At 39.0% G+C, this 24,086-nt stretch overlaps 1 protein-coding gene across 2 annotated transcripts in view; it reads left to right on the top strand.

Moving 5' to 3' along the window:
• The window catches only part of LOC141966324 (bMERB domain-containing protein 1), a 72,245-nt gene extending 48,864 nt beyond the window's left edge, over positions 1-23,381 (top strand). The window contains exons 3-6 of one of the 2 annotated variants that reach the window (XM_074918849.1): positions 13,037-13,110; positions 16,243-16,357; positions 18,015-18,097; positions 19,534-23,381. In XM_074918849.1, the coding sequence (XP_074774950.1) occupies positions 13,037-13,110; positions 16,243-16,357; positions 18,015-18,097; positions 19,534-19,646 (385 nt within the window). In that variant the 3' untranslated portion in view covers positions 19,647-23,381. The remainder of the gene's footprint in view (positions 1-13,036; positions 13,111-16,242; positions 16,358-18,014; positions 18,098-19,533) is intronic. The other variant, XM_074918850.1, reaches the window with a different exon arrangement.
• The last annotated feature ends 705 nt before the right edge of the window (positions 23,382-24,086 follow it).

Here is a 24,086-nt window from a genome sequence, read left to right as displayed (position 1 = left end):
AGTACTAGACTTAAGAAGTGGTATAGAGTAGTGTTCAAAAACCATACAAAACTATGGGTTTTTTCTCATATGTATCCACACAGGCTCTGTGTCTCAACTGTTAGCCTTTGTCTATCAAACATATATTCAACAGACCCAGATTTTCAGTTTTCAACATTGAATGAGGAAAACTTCAATTATATTTGGACAATTTTCACATACATTTCTGTGATTAAGTATTGAGTTAAAACATCAAAGCTTGTGGGGTTTTAGTTTATGAATTTTCCCCCACCTCTTATCAACGTCATGCTGTGAATAAGCAAGTTGCTTTGTGCTTTACTGGATATTAAAATTACTCACAATCTTCGCTCTGGGGTATTGACAGAAAGGTTAATCTCCTCAGGAAGAAATTTTCCACCTTTAGAGAGAGAGATTTGGACACCCAGTCAGCAACAGTAACTCACATGATCCTGAAGTCAGTCACCAGATAAAACACCTCACCTGCCTTCTGGTTAAAGAAGGGAAAGGGCATAAAAAAACTCCTTTAATAAGGAGCACACCTGATTTTTCAAGTTTAGGAGTCCTTCGTAGGAGCCCTTGCACTGCAGAGCCACGCAGGGCAGTGCTAACTGCTTGCCCTCACAGGTGGAATGAGCGCTGCAGCTGCATGATACAAAATGGCTGCCCTTCTGTGGCAGCTCAACCACATAACACAAAATGGCTGCACTGTGTGTGAAGCCACTGTGTGTGAAGCCACTGCCGCGCCTCTTCCCCTGACACCCACCTTCCTCTTTCAACAGCTTTGAGGAATTTTTTTCCTTCCTCATAAACTCTGTGTGCACTCCTTATTGTCTCCTGGGCTGTGTGACACAGAGGACTGTTGACTGCTAGCTAAGGCTCTCAGAAACCTGTTTTTCTAGCAAATACCTCCAATGCCCCTGACTCCAGTGGGAGGCAATGAAGCACGGGTGAGTCCATCCCAGGAGGCCTTTTTGAAAACTGGGGGGATATTTGGATGCAGGGCTGTTAAATGTATGTGTCCTCCACCTGTCCTTCAACAAAAACACCTGCTGCTCAGAGTACAGCACCCCAGAAGGCCACATACCCCAGTCCAAACCTGAACTCAGTGCAGTTTATGAGGCACAGCTCTGAAAATCAAACCGTATGGCAGACATCTACCGACAGCTTCCAGAAATTGCATCATACCTGACTGGTGGACAAGTCAAGCATGTACTAATATCCATCAAAATTATTCTAAAATTTAAAGATATCTTTAAGAAGGTGATATCATTTGTCTGTGTCTCTGTACCAGGCCCACAAATCATGTACTGTCCATAGCCCCACAGAGCAATTCATACTGGGTTTTAGTCCAGACCAGTCATTTACTGTTGAAGGGAAGTATTTGGTTTTGCTCTTAGACAAATATTGATATTTCCGTAGTCTGCCTATTCCTGTGTTAAAGAAAAACTTCCCCAAAATAAGAAGTGAACATTCAGTGAGAACAGTGGAAAATGGATTTACCCTGTTTAAAATGAAACACCGAAAACTTAAGACCACAAATACCTACACAGTTTCAATACATGTGATTTTTGTCTCTTTTGTACTCCTTTGTAGTTCTTTCTATGCTCTTTTGTCTCTGCCTTGTTGCAGATAGAAGTGGAAATTCTTTACTGGTGTACTAAACTTAATGTGAGACATCATTTCAGTAATTAAAAACTAAAATACATTTAAACAGTGTAACTGTGGAACTCTGTAGTGAAGCAAAAACATACAGTAGAGGAACCTCCAATCGACATCTCTGATTTTCAAATTTGTGAGGCTTCTTTATTGCAAAACAGAGCTTTTTAATTTTGCTGAGTGAAGCTCAATAAAATTAGAAGTGTGACAGCATGTTCTTAGCCTGTGCCCTGAATTTTTTTTATCTGAAAAGCAAGGAAAGCAGCTGAACTCTTTTATCTTTTTAACAGATTACATAAAATAGTTCATCTTGTAATGTATACTTTAAAAGAGGCCAGCTTTCTGATAATTCTTGGTTTTCTTTTAATTGATACAAAAAAATAAAGAAAACAACATCAGCTGAAGCAGTTGATTAACAGGTCAGGATGTTTCTTTGACCTGTGTGCAAATTGCAAGTCAGATATTAGCCTCTGTAAGCCTGTCCTTTGCTTTGCTCCATGCTGTTATTTCCTCCTTTAAAAAGAAAAGGAGGGCAGCTGAAGACAGCTGTACTCTTCATATCCAGGAAGTCTATACTATTTCCAGCTGGATACCTGTCTGCTATGAAGAATTACCTGAAGTTTACATGGAACAAATTTTCAGATTATAAAATCAAGCCTTCGTCAATTAGGTAATGCCACAATTTACATTGTGCAATCCCATTTTAGCTCAGGCAACCACAGTCACAGCAGAGCAGATGCACTGTGATTTGCTCTGTAATTACATTACTGAATCCTATTTTTGTCTCAAGACCCTGCCTCACTTAGTGCCCAGGATGGACCTCCTCAGGATATGTCAAGGATATGTAGCAATTGTGTCTGTTTATAGCATCTCTCTTTCTATGCTACTGATATTGTGAAATTTCATAAAATTATGCCAGGAGCTGTTGTGGCCATCTCCAGCCAGCCCAGGAAATGAAAATATAGCTTAAAGCCATCATACGCTATCTCCAGCTCTTCTGGGTTTATTTTCAGAAAAGCTGAGCACTCAGCATGTATTGATATGAAGGAGACAATATGTACAGAAAAGCATCAGTTTATAGCTAGCCAGCATTCCCCCTCATTTGCTTCTCAGGCTTCTCTCAGCTCATTTCTTAAAATGTTCACTATAAAAAGACTTTTGGGTCAAACTGGAAATTTTCAATCTGTCTTTGCTGTTAAGCACAGCAAACATACCACTTCAGAACATGAACACTCTCCCTTTCTAATTCTCCTGTCCCACTTTCTTTTTTTTCTTTCCTGGTGAGATAACAGTCCCAAAAGCTGAGGGAGCTGCTCAGGCAACATCGCTCTTTGTTGCACATTCAATGTGTTACTGCTACGGATACTTGTGTGTGCCTTCACTGATGCCTATCACTGGGGGGCATGGAAATGTATGGTGCTGAAAGACATGATTGTAAAAATGGATAATGCATGTGTTAGCTCAGTTCAGCTGACAGAGGAGACAGGCAGCAAAACCTCAGACCTGTGATATAGGAACAGATCAAAACTGAACCTCCGAATCATTTGTAGTGCAAAATTCATGCATTTTTAAATGTATTAGCATATTCTGACCGAGTAAATATTAATAGTATAGGTGAGATCTTATCACCCACAGTTACTGCCTATGCCTGTGAATAGAAAAGACATGGAGTTCTTAGAAATAGCATTCACTGTCATCATGAAGCAAGCTCCTTGGGAAATCTGTCAGTGCCTGATACTGCTGGCTTTCCAGATGGAAAGCAAAACTTGAAGCCAGCTATATTGGATGACCTTGAACTAAAACTGTGGAAGTTGCTTCCACCTGTAATAGCTGTCTTGGGAGTGGTTATTTCTGCCATGTAGGTTAGACTGAATGGCAATTTTTTTTATATATGGGGAATATAACATATTAAATAGTAAGCCCTATTAGGTTGCTTTAGGCAGTTATTGAAAACTGTTTTACTTACATCATTAAACTTGTTTTATCTGTAGAAATATAACACAGTATTTGTTTAATGTCTGTGTGGTTATTACATTCCTAAACTAATACTGTGAAAAAGCCAAATTCAGCTCCACATTGACTTAGCAGAATTAAAATTGGTCATTGTCTTTGTACACTCTCACTGCACACTACTAGATGACTCCCTCTTCTCCAGAGTGCTCATAATATCTACATCATCCAAATTCTCCATAGATCCATTCAGGTTTTTAGACCATTTTACACTATTATGTTTGCTTACTTGTAATCCCAGGAACAATTACCTTTTATGTAAATAAGTTTGCTGCAACTTGACTTTGCCCTGGTAATAAATTCATACTAGCAGTCCCACAGCTTCATTAGCTGTCCAGAGCACATAATGAATCCCTGATTTTGGTGTGGGCTTGTTTCTTTTTTTTTTTTTTTTTTGCTTCTAATCAGGCTTACTTTTTCTTTACTTGCCTTTTTAATCCTTATCCTTTTACCACTTTGCAAAAAACTCCATATATCTCTCATTTGCTGTTGTGACATTGGTGTATTCATTGCTAGTAGTAGAGGTGGGATAGTCAGTAATGGTCTTGGACTTGGTATTGGACATAAATTTAGGGCAAATTCATCATGGAGGAAAATTTATAGTCCATATGCCTTCTAAGAACATTGACACATCAACAGAGGTCAGACAGGATTCTCACCTTTATGTCTTTTCCTAAAGTACAAAAAGGTATGTCTGCTGATTGCCTGGCTTTATGCAGCTGCTGCAAAGTGAAGCAACATTAAGCTACAGATTGCAGAAATGAGAGGTTAACTCCTTCGGTGATGATAACCTTCAATAAATCAACTTAGAAATCCTATGTTTTAATGTAGAATGAGTGCAGCAAATCTAGTAGACTCACACAAATTGGGAACATGAAACACTGCTGGCTAAACTTGAATAGTAGTATTGTACTACAAAGCCTGCTTACATGGAGTGTTTCCATTCTGAAGTGAGAAAGGCAGCAATGACTGCTATCTTTGTATTAATGAAATTTATACAATGTTAATTACTTTTTTAACCAAATACTTTGTTTCTAGTGACACACTAATGTAGCATCAACTGTGTCTTCTCAGTGGCATAATACCATGTGTGGCAACAGTGACACACTGAGCATCACCCTGTGTAAGGGTGAGAGGGGAAGGTGTAAAGAGATAAACAAGCTGTCAAAGGTGTGAATAGCAGTGGTAATTAACTGGTTATATATTGCTGAGTAGGTGTTCTGACTTTGGCTTTATTGTCTAGTTTTGATTCTTTGCTACTTTTTGTCTTTGTACTGTATATTACCTATTTTCTCTAAGTTTAAGCATGGAATTCTCTTTAAGATTGTTTAGTTACATACATACGGCATTAGTGCTTTTCTCTGAGTTTGGCACCTAGTTATTACTATAGTGCAAAGAAATAACAGCAACAAAACCAGATTTTTTTCATTAGTAGAGCTGTTGTTGTCAGTGTTTTCTGATAAGATCTGTCTTTTCATGGAAAGGAGTAATAAATCTTTTCTCCTTTACAATTCTAGAATCTTAACAATACAGTATAACTTACTGTGAATTCCTTCCTTTTTTTCCTGATTGTATCATGCTCTAGGAACATAGGATACACTTTGGGATGCTGTAGAGAAGGAGACAGTTGTGTGATGATACATATTTTTCAATAAATATACATGCCAGGTTGTCAGCATTATAAGATAAGGTACCATTAGGGAAAATACCAAGTGCATCTTTACGGGGGATACTATGGATGTCCCACTGATAAGCCTGGTGTGGCACGTTCTTCTGCAAGATATGATGAATTTGTGGCTGCGACCATTCACCTTTCCCATCCCAAGCACATTGCAATGGTGTCTCACCTGCAAATACCCAGAGCCCTTAAGAAAATAGCCAGGAAACTGTAAACTGGCAAATGGCACAACTTGGTTTCTGTAATAGAAGTTGTCAGATACTCAAAGCTTGAGGCTTCTGAGACTAGGCACAGCATTTCTAGGCAACTGCCATGGATCTGGGAGCTTCAAGAATTTCAGTATACCCACTGTAGAACTGGGAACTCCTGAAAGGTCCAGCTCTGGCAAGGGTCTCCCATCTCTTCACATGGGAGCCTGGAAGCCTCAAGAACATGAGTTCAGGACAGAATTGCAAAGTTCTGGACTGCACATTTTAAGCTGAAAGTATAAATACAAGTCAGCTCTCAAAGTGGAAAGAAAAATGCCTTTGTTCAGTTTGATCTCCCTGCAGAACCATGTCCTTTGCCCTGTTTGACAGCAATCAACCCACCCCAGAGGAAAATATGACATTACACTTTCAACTGTGCAGCAGTAAAAATGCTACTTTAAAATGCTCAGAAAGGAAAAGCTTTTTTTTAGTGGTGTATAATGATAAACATATTGGCAAAGTATTTAATGAATTGTAGACTTAGTACTTGTTAGTCGAGATGTTTGTGTCTTAAAAAAATGTAAAATTATCTCTGTTGGATAGCTAGGAAAATAATTATTTAATAGAAAATTTTATTTAAGTAGCATACTTACGGTTGTTACAAATTGCTGTTAATAGGCGAACAGCTCTGGGTATCTTTAATCTTTTGACTTAGTCATTTTTAGGTCAATAATTTAGCACTGTATTTCTAAATGTAACCTTTATTCCCAAACTGGTTTTGATTTCCCAGTTCTTAGCTACCTGTGGTCTGGTTTGCATGAGTGGATGTAGAATGAATTGTCTCCCGTGATACCATCTATCCAAGATAACATAATACATCATACATATATAGTACTCAGAGTTACTGTGGCCCACCCTTTTGCACAGCTGATCTTCCTGTAGGTAAGGATGCTTTGTAATAATGTGTAACTCTTGACCTGTGGTATTACAGTGGTCTCTCTCACTTGCCTTCCTGCTGTAAATAGAGAGTATAGATCAGTGATGATTCAACAGTGAATTGAAAAGTCCTGAAATGGACTGACTGTCAGTGTTTAATTTTATACCAGATACCTTTATATTCTTTTCAGCTTTGATACCTAGTAGTTGTTCTCCTAGTTTTAAAAGTAAGAAAAGGTTAAATATGGAGGCAAATTAAGAAGGAAATTTTATCATCGATTTTGCTAGAAGACAATACACAGCCAGACCCAGAGTTTCCCACTTCTGCTGCCCAATAACAAAAAAAAACCCCCTACCAGACCAGTTTAAATGAACCATGTACATAAATTGGCCCAATGCTTTTACATGCAGTCTTCTGTATGCTACTGCAATAGGGTTGGATATTTCTAAATTTAACTTCTCTATTGTATGTTTTCTAGACAAATTAATGTAGTGACTAATTTTTGCCATGTAGAGAAATATTCTCCTCCACAGTTGGGCATTTCCACGAATTGAAGTTGACAGTAAAACTTCATAACTGGCAGAGGAGATGACCAAACTCAAGAGAATTTAACAGTGTCAGTGAGAATGAAATACAGACAGCTTCTTTAGACACTACTCTGAATTTGTGAAATATGCCTTAAATATGACCTCCAGGGACTGAGATTGTCAAGTCTGGCCATCTTCAATTGTCTGAAACAACAGCTGAATTACATTACTTCACAAGTTGCAGTCCAGTGCTTCTATCCACTGGTCCTCCATTGGAGAGCACTTTTAACTACAGAAGATAAACACACTTATTTTAATAGTTAAAGTTAATCATAAGACTTTTGATTTGTAACCTGACCTGCTAAGCATGCTGGTCAGCAATCTGTTATCTTAATTGCCAGCTCTGTGTCTTCCAGCCTGAGCAGCACCAGGTGCTGAGATAAATAACAAGGTGATAAAAACACACCATAATGACTCAGATAATGTGTGCTATATTCATTAAATGTTGCCTGTGATTTCACAGATTTATAATTAGAAGCTTTAAGAAACTAAGATGAGTTGACAGGGACAAAAATGAAGTCAAATGCAGAAGAGGGGTATACATAAACTTCTTGTTTTCTTCTGTTCCCAGAATACTCTCACCATTCCAGATTTCTCACAGCTTTGGCAAGGCCTTAAAACCTGCAGTCCTCAAAGGCAGCCTCCACTGATGACCCTGCTCCTCACCTCAGCCCTTATTTTAATGAATCTGCAGCTTGACAACACATTACCGTCTCTGTCTGAGCAAGTCTCTTTTATTTTTACACAGCTCTTTAGCTCAGTCACCTACATTTCTCCATCACTACTGGCTGCTCTTGGCTGGTGTTCAGTATATTCTTTAGTGACACCACCAAGGAGATGATCTTCTTATCCCTATACGGGGACCTCTTCCAGATACATATAATCATGTCAACTCGTGACTTAGCATGACATCCGATTCTTAATCCATCTCCTAGACTGGCACTATCAAACTCTTCAGAAACTCTTAGCAATTACAAGCATTTTACTTTTGGGACAGGAATATATTAAGATAGAACTAAAAATCACCTAGATGCCTGCAAACCCCCTTGGAAGAGATGGAAGGAAACCAACCAAACCACTCTACATTCATTTTTTAACTTCAAGCACTTTAATGGAATAGCAGAAAACGATCTCAGACCTCCTCTTATAGACATGCTAGAGGGAGCACAGATCTATTTCTAGCTTTGAAAGTCATTCAGCAGAGGCAGCAGCTCTCTAGACACATTGAACTGCTCTGCTTGTCCTGAAATCAATGTAAAAAAGATACTTGATGCTTATGTAGCTGTTACTAATAGTTCTGACTCTCAAATCTTAAGCATTCAACAAACTTGTTGGCCATCTCTTTTTCTTTGACTGACCATTAAGATGAGGATTTAGTGACTTTCCTGCTGCCTTTTACTATCCTTTTTGCTTTTTTTCTATTCATGCTCTAGATGGTACCTACATCTTACACTAGGGAATTTGGTTTTCTTCCTCAGCTGAAAAGACAGAAAAATTTAACTGTTACTGAATAACTTCTGATGAAACAAAACAAAACATTTCTGTGCACAGTAGAGAATGTTTCTTTTTTAAGTCTTGTCTGCCATTATCTTCCACAGCCTCCGAGACCTGACAGGGCACAGCTGAATAGGAGCTCTCCTCTGTTTCCTTGCCCTGCTCCCCCTCAGTCCAGATGGTGCACAGCAGAGGTGACTCATGCTGTCACCTCACTTGTGAATCTTATGGGAATGACAACGCTCAGAGCATTCTTCTCCTGGTAACTGGACCACAGAAACACATATTGGGGCTGAGTCACTGTGCCAGATTACTGCAGACTCTTCCGACCCACTTATTTTCCTGTCATTTTGTGACACGTTTAGAAAATCTTTTGCTCATGCTGTGTATTCATTATGAGCTATTTCATCTTTTTTTTTTTTTTTTTTTTCGGCAAACAGAGTCTGTTTTTAGGTTTTGATGATATAGCTTGAAATACCAAGACAGAAAATAATAATACATGCTTAAGTGATATCTCCAAGCGTACAGAGGGTTTCTTGCCATAAGCCATCAAGAAACAGAAAAGCAGAATTGCAGACGGTGTGTCAGGAATACATGAAAGCACACTGAGAATTCATCCCTAGTTCAGTACTACTGCAGTTACTCCAGAAATGGATTTGGGCTCTTACTAAGAAATGTTTTATCATACTCAAATGTTTAAGATTGCTGGGCAGACATTTAAAGCTCAGCTCTGGGGGAAAACCTGACATATTTTAACCGCTGTTTGCTTTACTGCTGTTTTTTTCTGCAACATCAAAACCAAATTCACAGGGACTGGAAAGAATGTACTGTCTATTCCAGAGAACAGAGAGTTGGGCGAAGGTTGTTTGTGTACTGCAAATGTTATGCAAATGTCTGGAGCAGCTTTGCAAATAACAAACAGCCCCGGGGGGGTGTCATTTCAGTACCCTATACCATGCTGTATCTGTAGGGAAAAAGCCACTACATTCTGCACAGACCAACAACCTGACTGTGCTGCTCTCCTTCAAGAAAAGCACCAGATACACAGGGAGCATAACAGTGCTCTTAAATAAGCTGGACAATAGTCTGTGTAACTTCTTCTCTTGCCCATCTTGCACTCTGATAAATCTAACTTATAATGTAGGAGAAAAAGTGCTGCAGGATTAGGCTGAGTGTGTTTCTCCAGTTTCTCTGTAGAGGGTTAAGGGGGCCAGAGGAGTTTTGTTTTCTCTCCTCTGCAGATTCCTCCTTTCTTTAAGATTCCCAAAAGCTCTTTTTACTTCCTAAAGAGGTCTGACAGTAATACAAATATTCTCTCAGTCAAACCCTGCTGACTATCCAGCTTTCAGATGATAAATCCACTGGGATTTGATTTTTTTTTTTCAGAAGCAATATTAACTTTTCCTGGGCCTCCTGTAGCTGCTCACATCCAAGAACCAGAGCATAAAGGGAAAAAGAGACAAGAGGCGTAGTACCGGTACAGATGGAATGGCCTTCCAAGAGCTTTCTTTCCCAGGAGTTCTTCCTCTTCCCTTTTCTTTGAGGGCAACAAGGTGACTCTTGCCCAGGACAGCAATTGTAGCCCTACATTCAGTATTATTTGCTAGCAGATGTGTGATGTGCTTTATAGTTACAAGCAACTACACCTCCTACTTTAATTAAATCAGATGGATTAAGCCTTCACGTAGTTTTTATGAATATGTCCCATAAATTTGGTCATTTAAGCATATCTTATTTTTTTCCTAATCAGCACCATGGAGTGGATGAAACACAAAGGCTCTTTGACACAGATGGGAGGAAAGATGGTCCATGTGCTTAATGGGATTGGTACTGATGCTGGCTTTAGTCTTTGTCCATCATCAGAATGCACTAGGCTAGAGAGCTGGGACACCAGGGATGTCATCTGGCTTATGACTTTCAGAATGCAGATTGTCACAGAGCTGTTACAGCCCATAAGTGCTTGGCCACTTATTTACTTCTCTCCTGTGAGTTACAAGGCAGGAACAAAGTTTAGGTCTCAGGAGAAAGAGATGCAAAGAATGTATAGAGAAAGTGCTAGCTATGTGCTCTGCAGTCAGATTTAAAAAAAAAGAGTGAAAATAATGGGAGAAATTGCAACTACAGTTGCAATAAGGCCAGCACCTTTGCCACAAATTGAGCATAGAGGCTGTAGGGACTACTAAACATCAGTGATCTTACTCACTTGGAACATACTGCCAATATTTTAAATTCTTGAAAATCCTGAGAGAAGAGCAGTGGCATTAGCTTTTAGAAGTTCCTTGAGGACAGGGAACAAAACTGATAAAGTGAAGTATTTTAATTAGTATCTTTCAGATCTTCCCAGCATGAAGTGCAACCTACCTGATACAGAAGAAAGAATATCCTCTATCTGTATGTCATGGAGATCTCTCTTGTAGAAATTCAGTGTTATTTTCACTAGCTGAAGGTCTGGCCCCTAGATATCATTTGAATACAGCAGTTCAATACTGAACATTTCTAGCCAACAGTCATCTTGTTAACTGTGGTCATTTTCCTTAAATATATTAACACATTGTATTAATATGACACCCAAACTGCATGAACGCCAAATGGATAAGGAGCTGTAAGCCTTGCTTACATCCCAGCACATTTTGAATATTGATTCTCCTGAGGGGTATACTGTTTAAGATTGTTAATTGATAGAAGTAATTTCAGTAGCATTTAGCATGATAGATCTCAAGAGTATAACAGGTTTTGCTTATAATCAGCATGAATATATAGTGAGCCCAAGCAACAATAATCATCAGTAGAAATGTCTCTGCCTCCAAGTGTCCTAAACACATACAGCAGTGAACCACAGACTAACCCTGAGGCTAGCATGCTAATCTTTCCAATAAAAATAAGTCTTACAAGACAGATGTATGGTGGGAGAGCAGATCCCCAGCAGAGGTGACAGTGGCACCTAAACGAGGAAGAGACATCAGCAAGAAAAATTATCAGAGGTATTTTCACTGTCATATTTTGGGAAGAGAGAAGTAAACAGGCAGGAATAGTTGTCACAGAATCACTGAGGTTGGAAAAAAACATTAAGATTATTGAATCCTACCACGCACAATGAAAGTAGCAGAACAGGCAAGATGGAATTAACCAAAGCAGCAAATAATAAAAGGATCAACATGTTTTAATAAGGTGAGCAAAGCAGCTGAAGGGCAGCTCCCTGTGGAGACCTGCATCCCTTGCAGAGGCAGCAGGCAGAATAACAGCTCTCAGGTTGTGATTGAAATCTTTTTGGTGCCAGAAACAGCTACTTTCTTCACTCCTCACTTAATTCAATAATTTGACTGCGTTATCCTTTGTGTGCTCGCTCTCACATACACACACTTTAATCTCTTAGGTTTCTTCTCTTGAAATACCACTGTGACTACCCCTGTTCTGATAGCACTTCAGCTCCCTTCAGGTACTTAGGCAACAGGCAATCCACCTTTCAGGCACAGGATTATGAAACAAGGGCACCGAGATCTGTGGGCAAGGATAGTGTTGATGACATCCAAGTTGAAGAATGTACAATTATTCACAAAGGCAGGTTTTTCTGTATTCTTCAGGGTGTGATTTCAAAACGGAAGCCCATAATGCAGCCCTCAGAACCAACACCTGAGCCTTGGCTGCCAATATGGCTGAGATGCCAAAATAAAACATTTGTCAGGAAGCTAATGCTGAAGCTAGCTCACTTCCAGGGGAATAATTCATTATAGCAGCTCTCAAGATAGGTATCAGTTTCAGTAAGAACTGAACATGCAGTTTCTGCTAACGTTACAGATTTTTTTTTTAGCTGTCTTCTATGACTTAATGGACTTTCTGCACACATCAAGGATTTGAAGCAGTCACATCAACCACAGAAGACATTCACCCAAGGCACAACTTCAAAATAGTTAGATGCTGAATTATGACAGTTTTCAGATCTTTGATATTAGGGCTAAATTATTAGTAAGGTTGCAAGAAAAGTTGGTAGTGAAATATAAGCCTTGTCTTGGCTGTGCCAAATAATGTATGGGCTTCTGCTGCCCCTTCCCAGGCTCCCTGTTATTCTCAGCCTTGCTCTTTTCCCTAGTGAAAAACTGTTGCTGCAGTATGTGCAATATGGCACACCTGTCTTTTTTATGATTATTAAATACACAGATGCCCATTCCAGAATGTTTGGTGATGTTCAAGAAAGCAAAAAGGCATCTGAAATAATACGCAGTAACAGATATGGCCTACACACAAATTAGATCCCAGTAAGATAAGTAATCAAGGCCTCAACAGACATTTAGTATTAAATACCTTTTGCTATCTGTTAAAACTGATGAATGAACAGTGTCTGTGTCCCAAGGTTAAACCTCTGCATTTCAAGCTGATGCACAGGTCCCAGGCAAGGGACAGTATCATGTATTCAGATGAGATCTGGCCAATCCCATCACCACAGGATGGAGTTTGCATGTCTCTGACCATGCTTTTTCTGTTTCTGCAGGATGGATGACATCCAGCTGTGCAAAGACATTATGAACCTTAAGAAGGAGCTGCAGAGCTTGGTAGCAGTCCCAGGTAATGGCTATCTCCAATCCAATATTAGGATAATGCTTGGGTGATGCATGGATGGGTGAGATGTCAGGAACACACCTCTGTCCCTGACAATTAGAAGTATCTCCCCAAGGTTGAGTTTCATATCTCTTTCCTCTAGTCCTTATTTTTTCTTCCTATTTTCCTTCCCACCTTTAATGTCCTGGTCTCTAAATTTCTTTTCAGGCTGTATTTCACTGCTCCCTTGGCAGCAACCCTGCAAGTATCACTCAAACAAGGTGCACATTTCTTAGTTCTTGTACTCCCTTGGCAATCTCTAGGGAATCAAGTGGCACAGAGATTGTCAGGTAGAAAAGACAAAGGGCTGAGATACCCAAGATAAAAGGGAGAAAGAGGAGGGGTTTTATAACCATCACTGAGTGAATTTTTTTCCTTGGTACACCAATTCATTGTCACACCTGTAGTTAAATCGACCTCCTAGAATAAAGTAAAATGGATTTCTGCAAAAAGCAAGGGGCAAATGTCTTCTTTGTGTTTTGCCTTAATTCTCTGGAAATTCACTGCTCTAAGGAGGGACAGACTTGTGGGCAGTTTTGCAGTCCTTAGCTCCAAACTCCAGCTGAAATCAATGAGTGATTTTGCTTCACTACAGCTTTGCTGTTTTAGATCATCCACAACAGTCCTGCTCTGTTCAAGAGAAAATGTGGAGGCAGATCCCACAAAACACTTAGCAGCTGCAGTGGGTTATTTACACTGGATATTACTGCATGGCCTCTAGCACCCTTCAGAAATAATTTGCAGCTACCTAACTATTAAGAACAAGTTTTGACTTTCCTTTGGTTATACTCATTTTTCCCCCCACATTTCATTGTGCAACTTTAAAGGACAACTTTCTGCCCAGAAAGGAGAGAGAAGGTCACTCATGAAACAGGGGTCTACTCTGAGGCCACATGTTCTTAGTTGTACGAGAACTTTTCCAGTTTTCTTTACACCCAACAAAAGTGGATCCATAATCTTTCTTATTTTTTCTTTCTTTCTTTATGCTTAGTTACTTATAGGTCACATTTTTATTTTCTAATAGCACTGTTGGTACGTTACTGGTTTAAACAGTATTGAAAAAGATTATGGATCCTAGAAAACATCAGAATTATTCCCATTGCCTTGCCTCATCTAGTCTGCAGCTTTCCTACCCATACTTTTAATTAACAGGTAAGGGTTGATTGGTTTCCTTTTTTGTTTGTTTGGGTTTTTTTTAATTAAAAACCTTTAAGAAACTATTTTTCAGTCACAAAGTCTTAAGCAGAGATCCACAGAAGTTTCTCCTTAGCACTTAGCAAATCTCAAACTTAAGAATTAAGTACGTGCAGTTCCAGTAGCACCACCTTTTGGCAGACTCATAAGAATACTTTTGTCTTAAAGACAAAGCTGCTGGCATTCACACAGAACTAAGTGCTGACACAGCATGTGCCTAACCTAGAAAAACACTTCCCAGAAATGAGTTCAGTCATAACGTCTTTATCATAATTTTCCTGTTAGTATAGAGACTTGCAGAGTGAGACCTGCTCTTTGGTTTCGGTAGACATGGGATCAGTCATTTAGTACACAGAGCATGCAGTACTTTGCCACAATTCAGGATGCATGTATTTGGCAGGCAGCTTCCTGGAAGATGTCATGGGAGAGCACATCCCAATCTGGGAAGAGGATAGATTGAAAGGAAGTATAGAAAGTAGCTTCTACCTTCAGTAGTGAGGAGATCCCTTGCTCCACAGATGTAAGAGGCAAAGCAAGAAAAAGCAGTGATTTCTAAGCATTCTCCTTTTTTCTCTGCTGCAAATTCAGCATTAATCACAGGAATTCTTTGTAGGTAACAATGCAGAGGTCTTGAAATCTTCATAGCAGTCAATAACCACCTTCCTTTATCATTTATAAAAGATAAAACACACAAAATGCATCCTAGACAAAGCAGCCTTATGTTATGTTACAAATTATTTCCTCTGCTACTGTCAGACCATAATTCAAAAATTCTCCAAGGAATATGCATTTGAGATTGAGACTTACAGAATTTCACTGTCTTGAAAATATATTCAAGGTGCTTTTGCCTTACTTACTAAAGAATGGATTTATTACAGAAATTCCCAGCAGTACATGTCCTGAAGCCCATGATCCAAAATTAAGCTGTATTAAATAATTATTTTCAAATGTCTGATTTATTTAGCTGTTTAATCTTAAGTTCAATCAACAGACATAACGTAGCTTAGATGCATCAGACTGCAAGCAGCTTGCCCTCCTTCCCTCAACTCTTACTGTATTTTATTTTATGGTTCTCTAAGCACAGCTCTACTGCTCAAAAGCAAAATTCTTGATTTAATGCAAAGTGTCTTCTCAGCTAGTCAAAATTTTCAGCTTGAGGAAATGTGGGCTGGGGTTTGCCTCTGGCTTTCTAATCTCTGCTCTACTTGCTAGTTTTAAAGATTTCAGTTCACTATTTGCTTTATAATCTTAAACTACAGCTCTGTAATCCTTAACATTCATGAGTTTTAGCTTGTGACAGGCACTTTTTTTTTTTCCCCCACAGAAATTGTGTTTATAGCAGCCTAGTCATTACAGACTGGCCACTTAACAAGGACATACATTACCTGGAATTTTGAAGCACAGGGAAAATAAACACTTTCATTTATTTTTCCACATTTTACAGTTTATGCTATTTGTGTGGATTTGCAGCTCACCTGCCTTACCAGAGTAGAAAAAAAAAAGTGTTCAACAGCCAAAGCTGTCATGAAATACAGTGAAGTAGTTCCTTTCTGTGTAGTCTCATTGCTCCTATGGTCAAAGGGAGTTTGTACCATGGATTTTAATGAAGCATCCTGGACTGTTTTCTTACCAAAGCTCTTTAAAAAATTCAAAGCAGTGTCTTGCAGAGTAATTTAATATTAAAAGCAGGCTTGGCAAGCCCCACGGAGTGTCCAGACCATTAAGCTGATCAGATACAACAGCAGCAAGTGGAAGAGAGGAAAGAGGCAGTGACCAGAACTTGCTGGGGTTTTAGTGACTCAGGTCTGAAGAGCCATTGACTTGAATCAGCAGTTCATTCTTAGACATCTGCAATGTCCACCCCACAGAATCCAAAGTAATAGTATCTCCTCTGTTTTTGACCAGAAAAAGAAAAAACAAAGATGGAGAAGCAGAGAGAGGATGAACTGATTCAGAAGATTCATAGACTGGTACAAAAAAGAGATTTTCTTGTAGATGATGCAGAGGTGGAGAGATTACGGTAAGAACTAAAAGAAAGTGAACTTATTAATGAGATTTCACAAGTCTAATACTACACTGGAGCAAGTGACAGAATTTACATTGACATAAATGGAAGAGAATTGGTCCTTTAAAACAACTTACTAAGTTAAAAGTCTCCTGGTTCCATAGGAAAAACATTAAAACTAGATGCCTGCTCTTCTGTGACTTTATCCCATTAGTGATTCAGTCATCTCATGATTACAGCTGGGTTTGGCTTTTTACTTTCCTACCATAAAGTGTCTGGGCATTTACCATTAAAACAGGGAGGATTTTTGCTGCTACCAGAGGATCACCTTGGCATAGAAGACATGAAATGGAATTCTACAAGGGGGGTATTTGTAGACATCTAAAATCTGCCTTTTTATTTTCTTTTTTTTAATTCCCAAACAAATTATTAATGTGGTCAGATTTTATTACTACTATTCTCACCCTGCCACAACAAAAAAGAGAATTCAATCAGTAACACAGGTCTAACTAACCTAAAGCGTAAGTGAGTTCAGAATGGTTTCATCTCGGTATTTTAGCCCAAAGTTGCTGAGAAAACTGTGGTCTTCCTTAAAAGTTGATTTTCAGCTGTCGCACTGAGATCCCACCACTCTACAAATAGTTTTGCTAATACTTCACCTGTCTCTTTCAACAGTAAAGATGCAAGGCTCATCAATCCATTTATCCCAACTAACAGTATCTCTTCCAACACATTTAAATTCTAAGCAAGCAAAGGACAGGAGAGGAGAAAGCTTGCCAGAGTCCCGCAGCTGATCAAAGAGAGCTGGCCAAAGTCAGCAGCTGACAAGAAGCCTGGGCTAGTAATGTAATGCAGAGCTCTCAACTGCTAGTTCGATGTGAAAATCACAAAAACCTCAGCAGCAGCAGCCAGACAATACAGAAGCTTAATTGTAGACTACTGAAAATGTACTGCTGTGCACTATGCAAATGTGAATGCATCAGTGTCAATTCACATCTGCAGTAAAACCCAAGGCTTTTCTTTAGAAGTCTTGATAAGAATATCTGCTTTTTCTCTAAACTGAGATACTCAGTGTGCCCACTGTTAATGTTTCAGTAACAAAATAGCAAAGGAACTAACACAGAAATACTGTTGATAGATACAATCAAGGTTTGCAACACAGTCTTTTTATTTTGGGCCTAATGCTGTCATCTTCATGCAGAGAGAAATATACTTGGTTTTGCTAAACACAAACAGGAGAAGACCACAAGATCCAGTCTTCTGTCTAAGGTGGCCTTTAAAAATAAGCAGTACAGTCACAGCCATACGTGTCCTCTGGTTTACTCTGTAGAGGAAACATTGTGAAGCACTTGTGAGGCCAACTTGAAGTAGGTGATACATTATGGTTTAAATCGATTGACTAGGGAATATAACAAATCCAACACTGTCAGAAAGAAGTAAAGAACCTTGTGGAAAATTCTGTCTTGGTTCTACAAGAAGTTTGGTACTGTTTTCATGTAAGCAAATATTTTGCTCTTTAGTAAGCAGCAAAATTAAGTGTTTTTAAAAAGAACAAAGAAGTGAATTGTTTACTAGTGATTTGATCCTAGCTACTCTAGCTTTTACTGTCTCATTTACAGAGAAAAAAATTGTTATTTCTGTAACAGATTTGTTTTCTTTTTTTCCCCATCAGAGAGAAAGAAGAAGACAAAGAGATGGCTGAATTCCTTCGCACCAAGTTAAAACCCTTAGACAAAGCAACACAGTCTCCTACAAGTGAGTTCCTAAACATTAAGAAAAACAAGAATAGGAAAAACTCCAAGGACACTGTATAAAAAATAATTTTCAAAGGCCATGCTGGGGCAGCCTCTGCCAAAAGCTAGGTTTATCTAGCTAGATCACCCTGAAACAAGACAGTGTGTCAGCAGTTGCTGGCCACTTAGAATTCAGATGCCCAATTACCCCTTAAAACTCAGTCCATCTATGGTCATCTATGGCCACTTTAAAATTGCTTTGTGTGTTTTAAATATGCAAAGTATATTTGAATACGTGTTACCACAACCCACTTTAGTAAGCAACTAGATTTATTTTTGCCAATAGTTTTCCCATCTGGTTTTGCAAAAATGACCAAGAAAAATATCTCTTTATATGCTAGGGTACCTGAAGCAAAGGTTGCTTGTTTTACTGTAGGCAAAATGGAAACCAGAGAAGAGACTGCAAAATTCCATAGCTGCCCCAAATATCTTACATCTTACCAGCATAAATAGGCTTTTTGATCACATCAACCCCAATCACTTATGGACAGAACTCCAATCACATGAATTTCTCAGAAACTATGCAGATTACATGATCCCCTGGAAGCTTTTAGCTGCAACTTTCAAAGAAAACAGTCAGAGCATGAGCTCTAAAAGTTAACAGGTTGATTTCTGACCTGTCTCGAACTGAACTCTTGGACAGGAATATAGTCAAGTAAGAGTGGTGCCCTTCTTAGAAAGTGCATTTGGTCTACCAGCTGAAGATGTTGGTATCCAAACACACTGCCATTTTACACAGATCACAATCTTGCTAAAGAGTTTCCAGAAGGATGTGGAATGACTATGAAGTTCAAGTACAAGGTTGACAGACACATTTTAAGATGGATCACTAATTATTTATGCCCTTTTAGTCACAGGGAGCATGACTTGTCTCCCTTGTTAGTTTACTTCATGTCACTGCATTTAAATGCGAAGTTAGAGATAAAGATTCTTTTCACCCTGAAAAATTAAAACCTACCTTTATCTTGTTCTCCTCCATATGACATCCAAATTGATGAGAGAATAAATCTAGCAATACTTTTGTTCTTCAACTCCTTAGTTGTTAGGGTTTAAACACAGTAAGATGACCTTCTGTGGAAGGACCTGTTATCTGACCCTGTGGCTGTGAACAGGAACACCTGGATTGAAGAAGATTTGAGAAGTTTACCCTCCCCTTGGGTAAATCCTCTTGGATTCTTTACTTCCTCTTAACTCCCTTCCCTGAAGACTTCCTGAGCAGTCTGAATCCACATACCAGCTTGGTTACTACCAAAGTGTTAGATGTATTGTTCAAACAAGAGTTAAAAAAATTCAGGGTTGCGGGGGAGGGCAGGAAAGGTTTGCATTCTTTAAGCCAGAAATAGGAAGAAAGTTTGAGCAGCTCTTGGTTTCAATCGTGTCCTGTTTTGAACATTGCAGGCAGCCCAGCAGAAAAGAAGGCAGAACCTCCTCCAAGCAAGCCCACCATAGCCAAAGCAGGATTGGCTATTATTAAAGATTGTTGTGGGGCCACACAATGCAACATCATGTAGCTCTGGCCTCTCTACTATGTTTGTCTTTTCAAAGGTTTTCATTGAATGAAACTGTAGAGTGAGGGGAACTAACAGCATCCTGCTAACGGAATCAAGAGCAACTGGTACAACAGTAATACATGGAATGTACAATGGCAGGTTCTTCACTGTTGCATGGATCGCTCAACACGCATGCCTAAAAACAAAAGAAATCTATATAGTGGCTGTCCGGTGACCAGAAAAGATCTGTAGTAGTCAACAAAAACACCCCAGTGATAAAAGTGAAAAGAGGATATGTTTCATCCAGTAAGGCATAAACCAGCTATTTTAACAGGCCATCACTTTGTAAGAATTTGTTGTACACTTTTCCCCCCTGACAAACATCACTCAAAAAATTGCTGAAATACCCCATTTTGTCTGCTTTTCAAAACAAAAGCCACAAGTAGCAATGCTGTATATAGTGCAACTGGCAAGTGAAGCAACTTTAGGACAACTTATGTTGTATACAAAATATTATCAAATTAGCGTGATGTCCAACTACTTTGCTGTGGAGTTTCACTTCCAATTCTTTCTAAAGAATGAGGATCAGTGACAAGGATGCTGCAAGTAGAGATAGATTTTTATATCCCATATGATTTCTGAGTTACTCAAGTCAAATGAATATTGCGTGTACCAGGGAAAATAAGTCTCTGGTAAAGCTTTAGCAAGCACAGTTACAGTAATCTGCCAATAGATGGATGTAGTCCAAAGCAGTGTCATCCCTCTTTTAGATCACCACCTCACATGAAGTCAGAGAAATATTCACCCAGAGAGTTTTGTCCACTATTAGAAATTACACGTAGTATGAGATTATTTATCACTGGTAGGTTGCTGGGAGGAGAGTGGAAGACAAACAAAATTTAACTAATACTTAAACAATGCTTAAAACAACTATTGATTGCATATTTCATGACCATAAGAAATATAAACTATCAAGCATAGGAAGACACTAGCCACCCAAGACAAATTAACCACAAGACAAATGGACAACTCCAGAAGTAGATATTTGTGATAGAAGGATCACCGTCTACACAAATGGGTTTAAAATTAAGGGAAATACAGGAAGACTTATCTGTGTTTCACCATTAAATGTGTTTCTGGTCTCTATGCAGATTAAGCCTTGTGGAATCTAATATCTATATTAGCTGTCAGTAGCTGGTTTGTCTGTGTGATGGTATTCCATATAAATGTACTGTGATAGGTGTAAATAGTAAAATAAATGTACATGGATCTAATGTGAAAAATCTCAGGCTTAGAAATAACAAACAGATAGCAAAGAGTTCCTAAAATAAAGTTTTTCAAGAGGAACTTCCATTTTGTAAAGCCAGCTAAGTGAAGTGTGCACTTACATACAAAGGAACTACAGTTACAGTAAAGGAAGAAAAAAGAAATTAACAGCAGTTACCCAAAAAGGATGAACAGTAATATTTTTGAGAGAGAGAGTATCTTATTAAGGTTTGAGGAGACAGACACTGTCTGAAGTCAGACTACTCTTGTACAAATAAGACTAATCCCTAGCATCAGACTGATTCGATGAAGAACATCTGCATTTCCAGAATCATTTGTTTCAGTATTGCAGACTCACTTGAGATAAAGAACATATGTCAGTAAGTTCCTTAAGGTTTAAGGATCAAAGTGAAAAACAGAACAAAACACAAAAAGCTTCCACCAAGACATGAAGCACTTTAATTATTTTTGACCAAAGACACGGGAACGAGGACAAAACATATCCAAAGGCTGAATAGTCATAGGTAGTTATTGCATCCTTCTTGATACATACAACATCCCATTAAGCTCTGTAGCTGTTAATATCTACTCTATCTGCTGTGGGTTGGACTCTGTACAGCACCTGCATACATTAACAGAGCTATGTGGAAAACTGCTTTTAAGGGAGAATACATGCTGGAGGGGAAGAAACACTCACTGGGTTCTGTAAAATTCAACAGCCTCTTGAAGTTGCTGGTATCCAGTTAAGACACCAGGAATTATCAGTATCTTAAGACAAGAGGCAGGTGTTAGTGCCATTAACAAAGGCAAAAGGAAGTTAGGAAAAAAACCTGTAGTGGAGCACCAAAGCCTTAAGAGAATCAACTGTTACAACCAAGTATTGTGAATGCTGGCAATTAAAGGATCCTGAAGGACTTCACACACAGGTTTTTTAAGGCAATAGGTGACTTACTATTGTTTAAACCAGGCTGAGCTGATGACTGGGGCTATCCCTCCGTGCTGCACAGAATCTACAGTCCCTTGGGAAGAAAAGTGAAATCGGTAGAATGTAGGTTTGTATGGAAAAATGTCATTAACAGGAAATGGAGCTAGACATTTCTGGGATGCACCACTCACAATTGGCTACAGAGCCCCCTCCTTCCATTAAACTGAAGAGAAAACAGCAAATATGAATATATACTATTTGTATACAGTTAGGCACTGGCAGCCAGTGCCCCAAAGGGACCTGAACTACAGCAGTATTAGTGAGAGTGAACTTCATTTTCAGAAGTTCCAGCTCGGCTCAGCTGAAAAGTTTTCTTTCTGTAAGTTTGTTTTGTTTTTAATTAGCCAATGCTTCAGTTCTGTTTTTATTTGGGTGGGTTTGAACAGCTTTCCTGCAGTGCACCAGTGGTTCCTTCAGACAGGGGTCAGTGATGCTGCTTAGCAATAAAGTCCTGGATTTTTTAGACTGTGAGGTCAGATTCTTAACTGTGTTCAACACTATCTTCCAATATTGTCCATCCAGAACACAGCAGAGCCCTAATGGCTTCAAACATAATGGTTGTAGTTAAACAAATTAAAATTTAGGTGTGTAAAACTCCTGGTCCTTGTTTTTAAAAGTCAGACTAAACCACTGAGTATTCTCAGGAACAACAAGGGACTTTAACTTTCATTATCCTATAAACATAGCTCATTATGCAATCCCCATTTGTAAAATCAGCAGAAAATCAGATTAGTATCTTTAGGTGACTACACTGATTAACTGGCATAATTTCAGAGCTGATTTTCAAATATCTGTTACTGTCTGCAAAGAGGGACATCGGTTGACTGAAGCACCCAAAAATCTCTTCTGGAAATCTTGGCTATTTATCACTTCAGAAGGCAGGCAAGGCATCAGAAAAGAAGAAAATAAAAGGGGGATTTGACACGCTGTTTCCTCTATGAACTGGTAAACGTGGCTATATTTAGGAAAGGATCTTGGTCTACTGTGAAAAACAAAAGTGCTGAAGTGCTATTTGTACAATCACCAATTCTACCAGCACATGGTTCTCTTGTACCTTCCCCTAGGCGTACTGAATCTCTTCAGCAAAGTTAAACATATTTCCAAATAAACTAAGCTGCTGTGTTATACTAAGCATATGTTTCTTCCTGTTACTGAAGGAAGTGGTTGTGTAGTAATAGAGTGGGATGTAGTTACTGTGCTGCTATACTTTTCAAAAATAATATTTATTATTCTGCAAGAAAGGAAGAATTTGGTAAGTTAGTGATGCTATTGAAATAAAAATAAAGGGTTTTATCTCACTAAAAAACCCCCATAGTTTCTCCAGTGACACTCCAAACAAAAACCACCAAAACCACCAGTCTCATAATGCTTTTAGATGACTTGAAACCTCACTACAGCCCAGAGCACTGAACAGATAAGAAGACAGTTCCCAGCTCTACATTAAAGGTCCCAACATAGTTGAGTATCAAAATTATTGCTAAGCCAGAAGGACTTAACAGCAATTAGAAAAAAGAAAAAGTCATCACTGTCTGGTCTGCTCACCAGAGTGGTTTTACAGATGCTACCTGAAGTGTAGGGCTCTGGAGACCAGAGACAACATGACCAGATACAGTGGATGAGATAGAAATCCACCCCTAGATGCACTTGAGTCATGTTGCTGCTTTGCTCTCATTGCCCCAACCTTCCTCCTGTGGGAAGCAAACACAATGAAGTCAAAATCTGTATTAACAGAGGGTTGGTGTTGGGAGTCAGCTAAGAAATACCTAACAGCAATGGTGTATCATCTGAACAAGAGGTGTGGAAAACAAGTTTCTCTTCTCCCCCACCCCCCAGAATAAAATAATTCAGCTCCACAGAAAGCTTAAAGTGTAACCTGCAGCCAGCTGAGGAATCCTAAATCAGAAGTCAGCAAATACACAGGAGACAGATTGCATCACCCAGACTTTCTCTGCCTAGTTGTACCCTAGTGATGTTACAAATGCGTTGTTAACCAAGATACAGTTAACAGGAGTTAACAAGTACTTTTACAAATAAACCCATTCCATCCTCCAGAAAGAACAGTACTTAAAAAACAATATTAAGTTGCATTTGACTGCAGGCTGAAATGTGGGGCTGCAAAAGGTAACTAGAGCATGCTTTCATCTTTGTGGCTGGTGACCGCAAGTTCATGTGTGACTCAGGTTTTGTCACACTTAGTCTTCCTACACAGG

Source organism: Athene noctua, chromosome 15 (genome assembly GCF_965140245.1).
Source record: "Athene noctua chromosome 15, bAthNoc1.hap1.1, whole genome shotgun sequence".
In the NCBI taxonomy this organism is placed as follows: Eukaryota; Metazoa; Chordata; class Aves; order Strigiformes; family Strigidae; genus Athene; species Athene noctua.
Note: the sequence above shows the minus strand (reverse complement) of the source record. Positions and strands in the feature narration are given on the sequence as shown.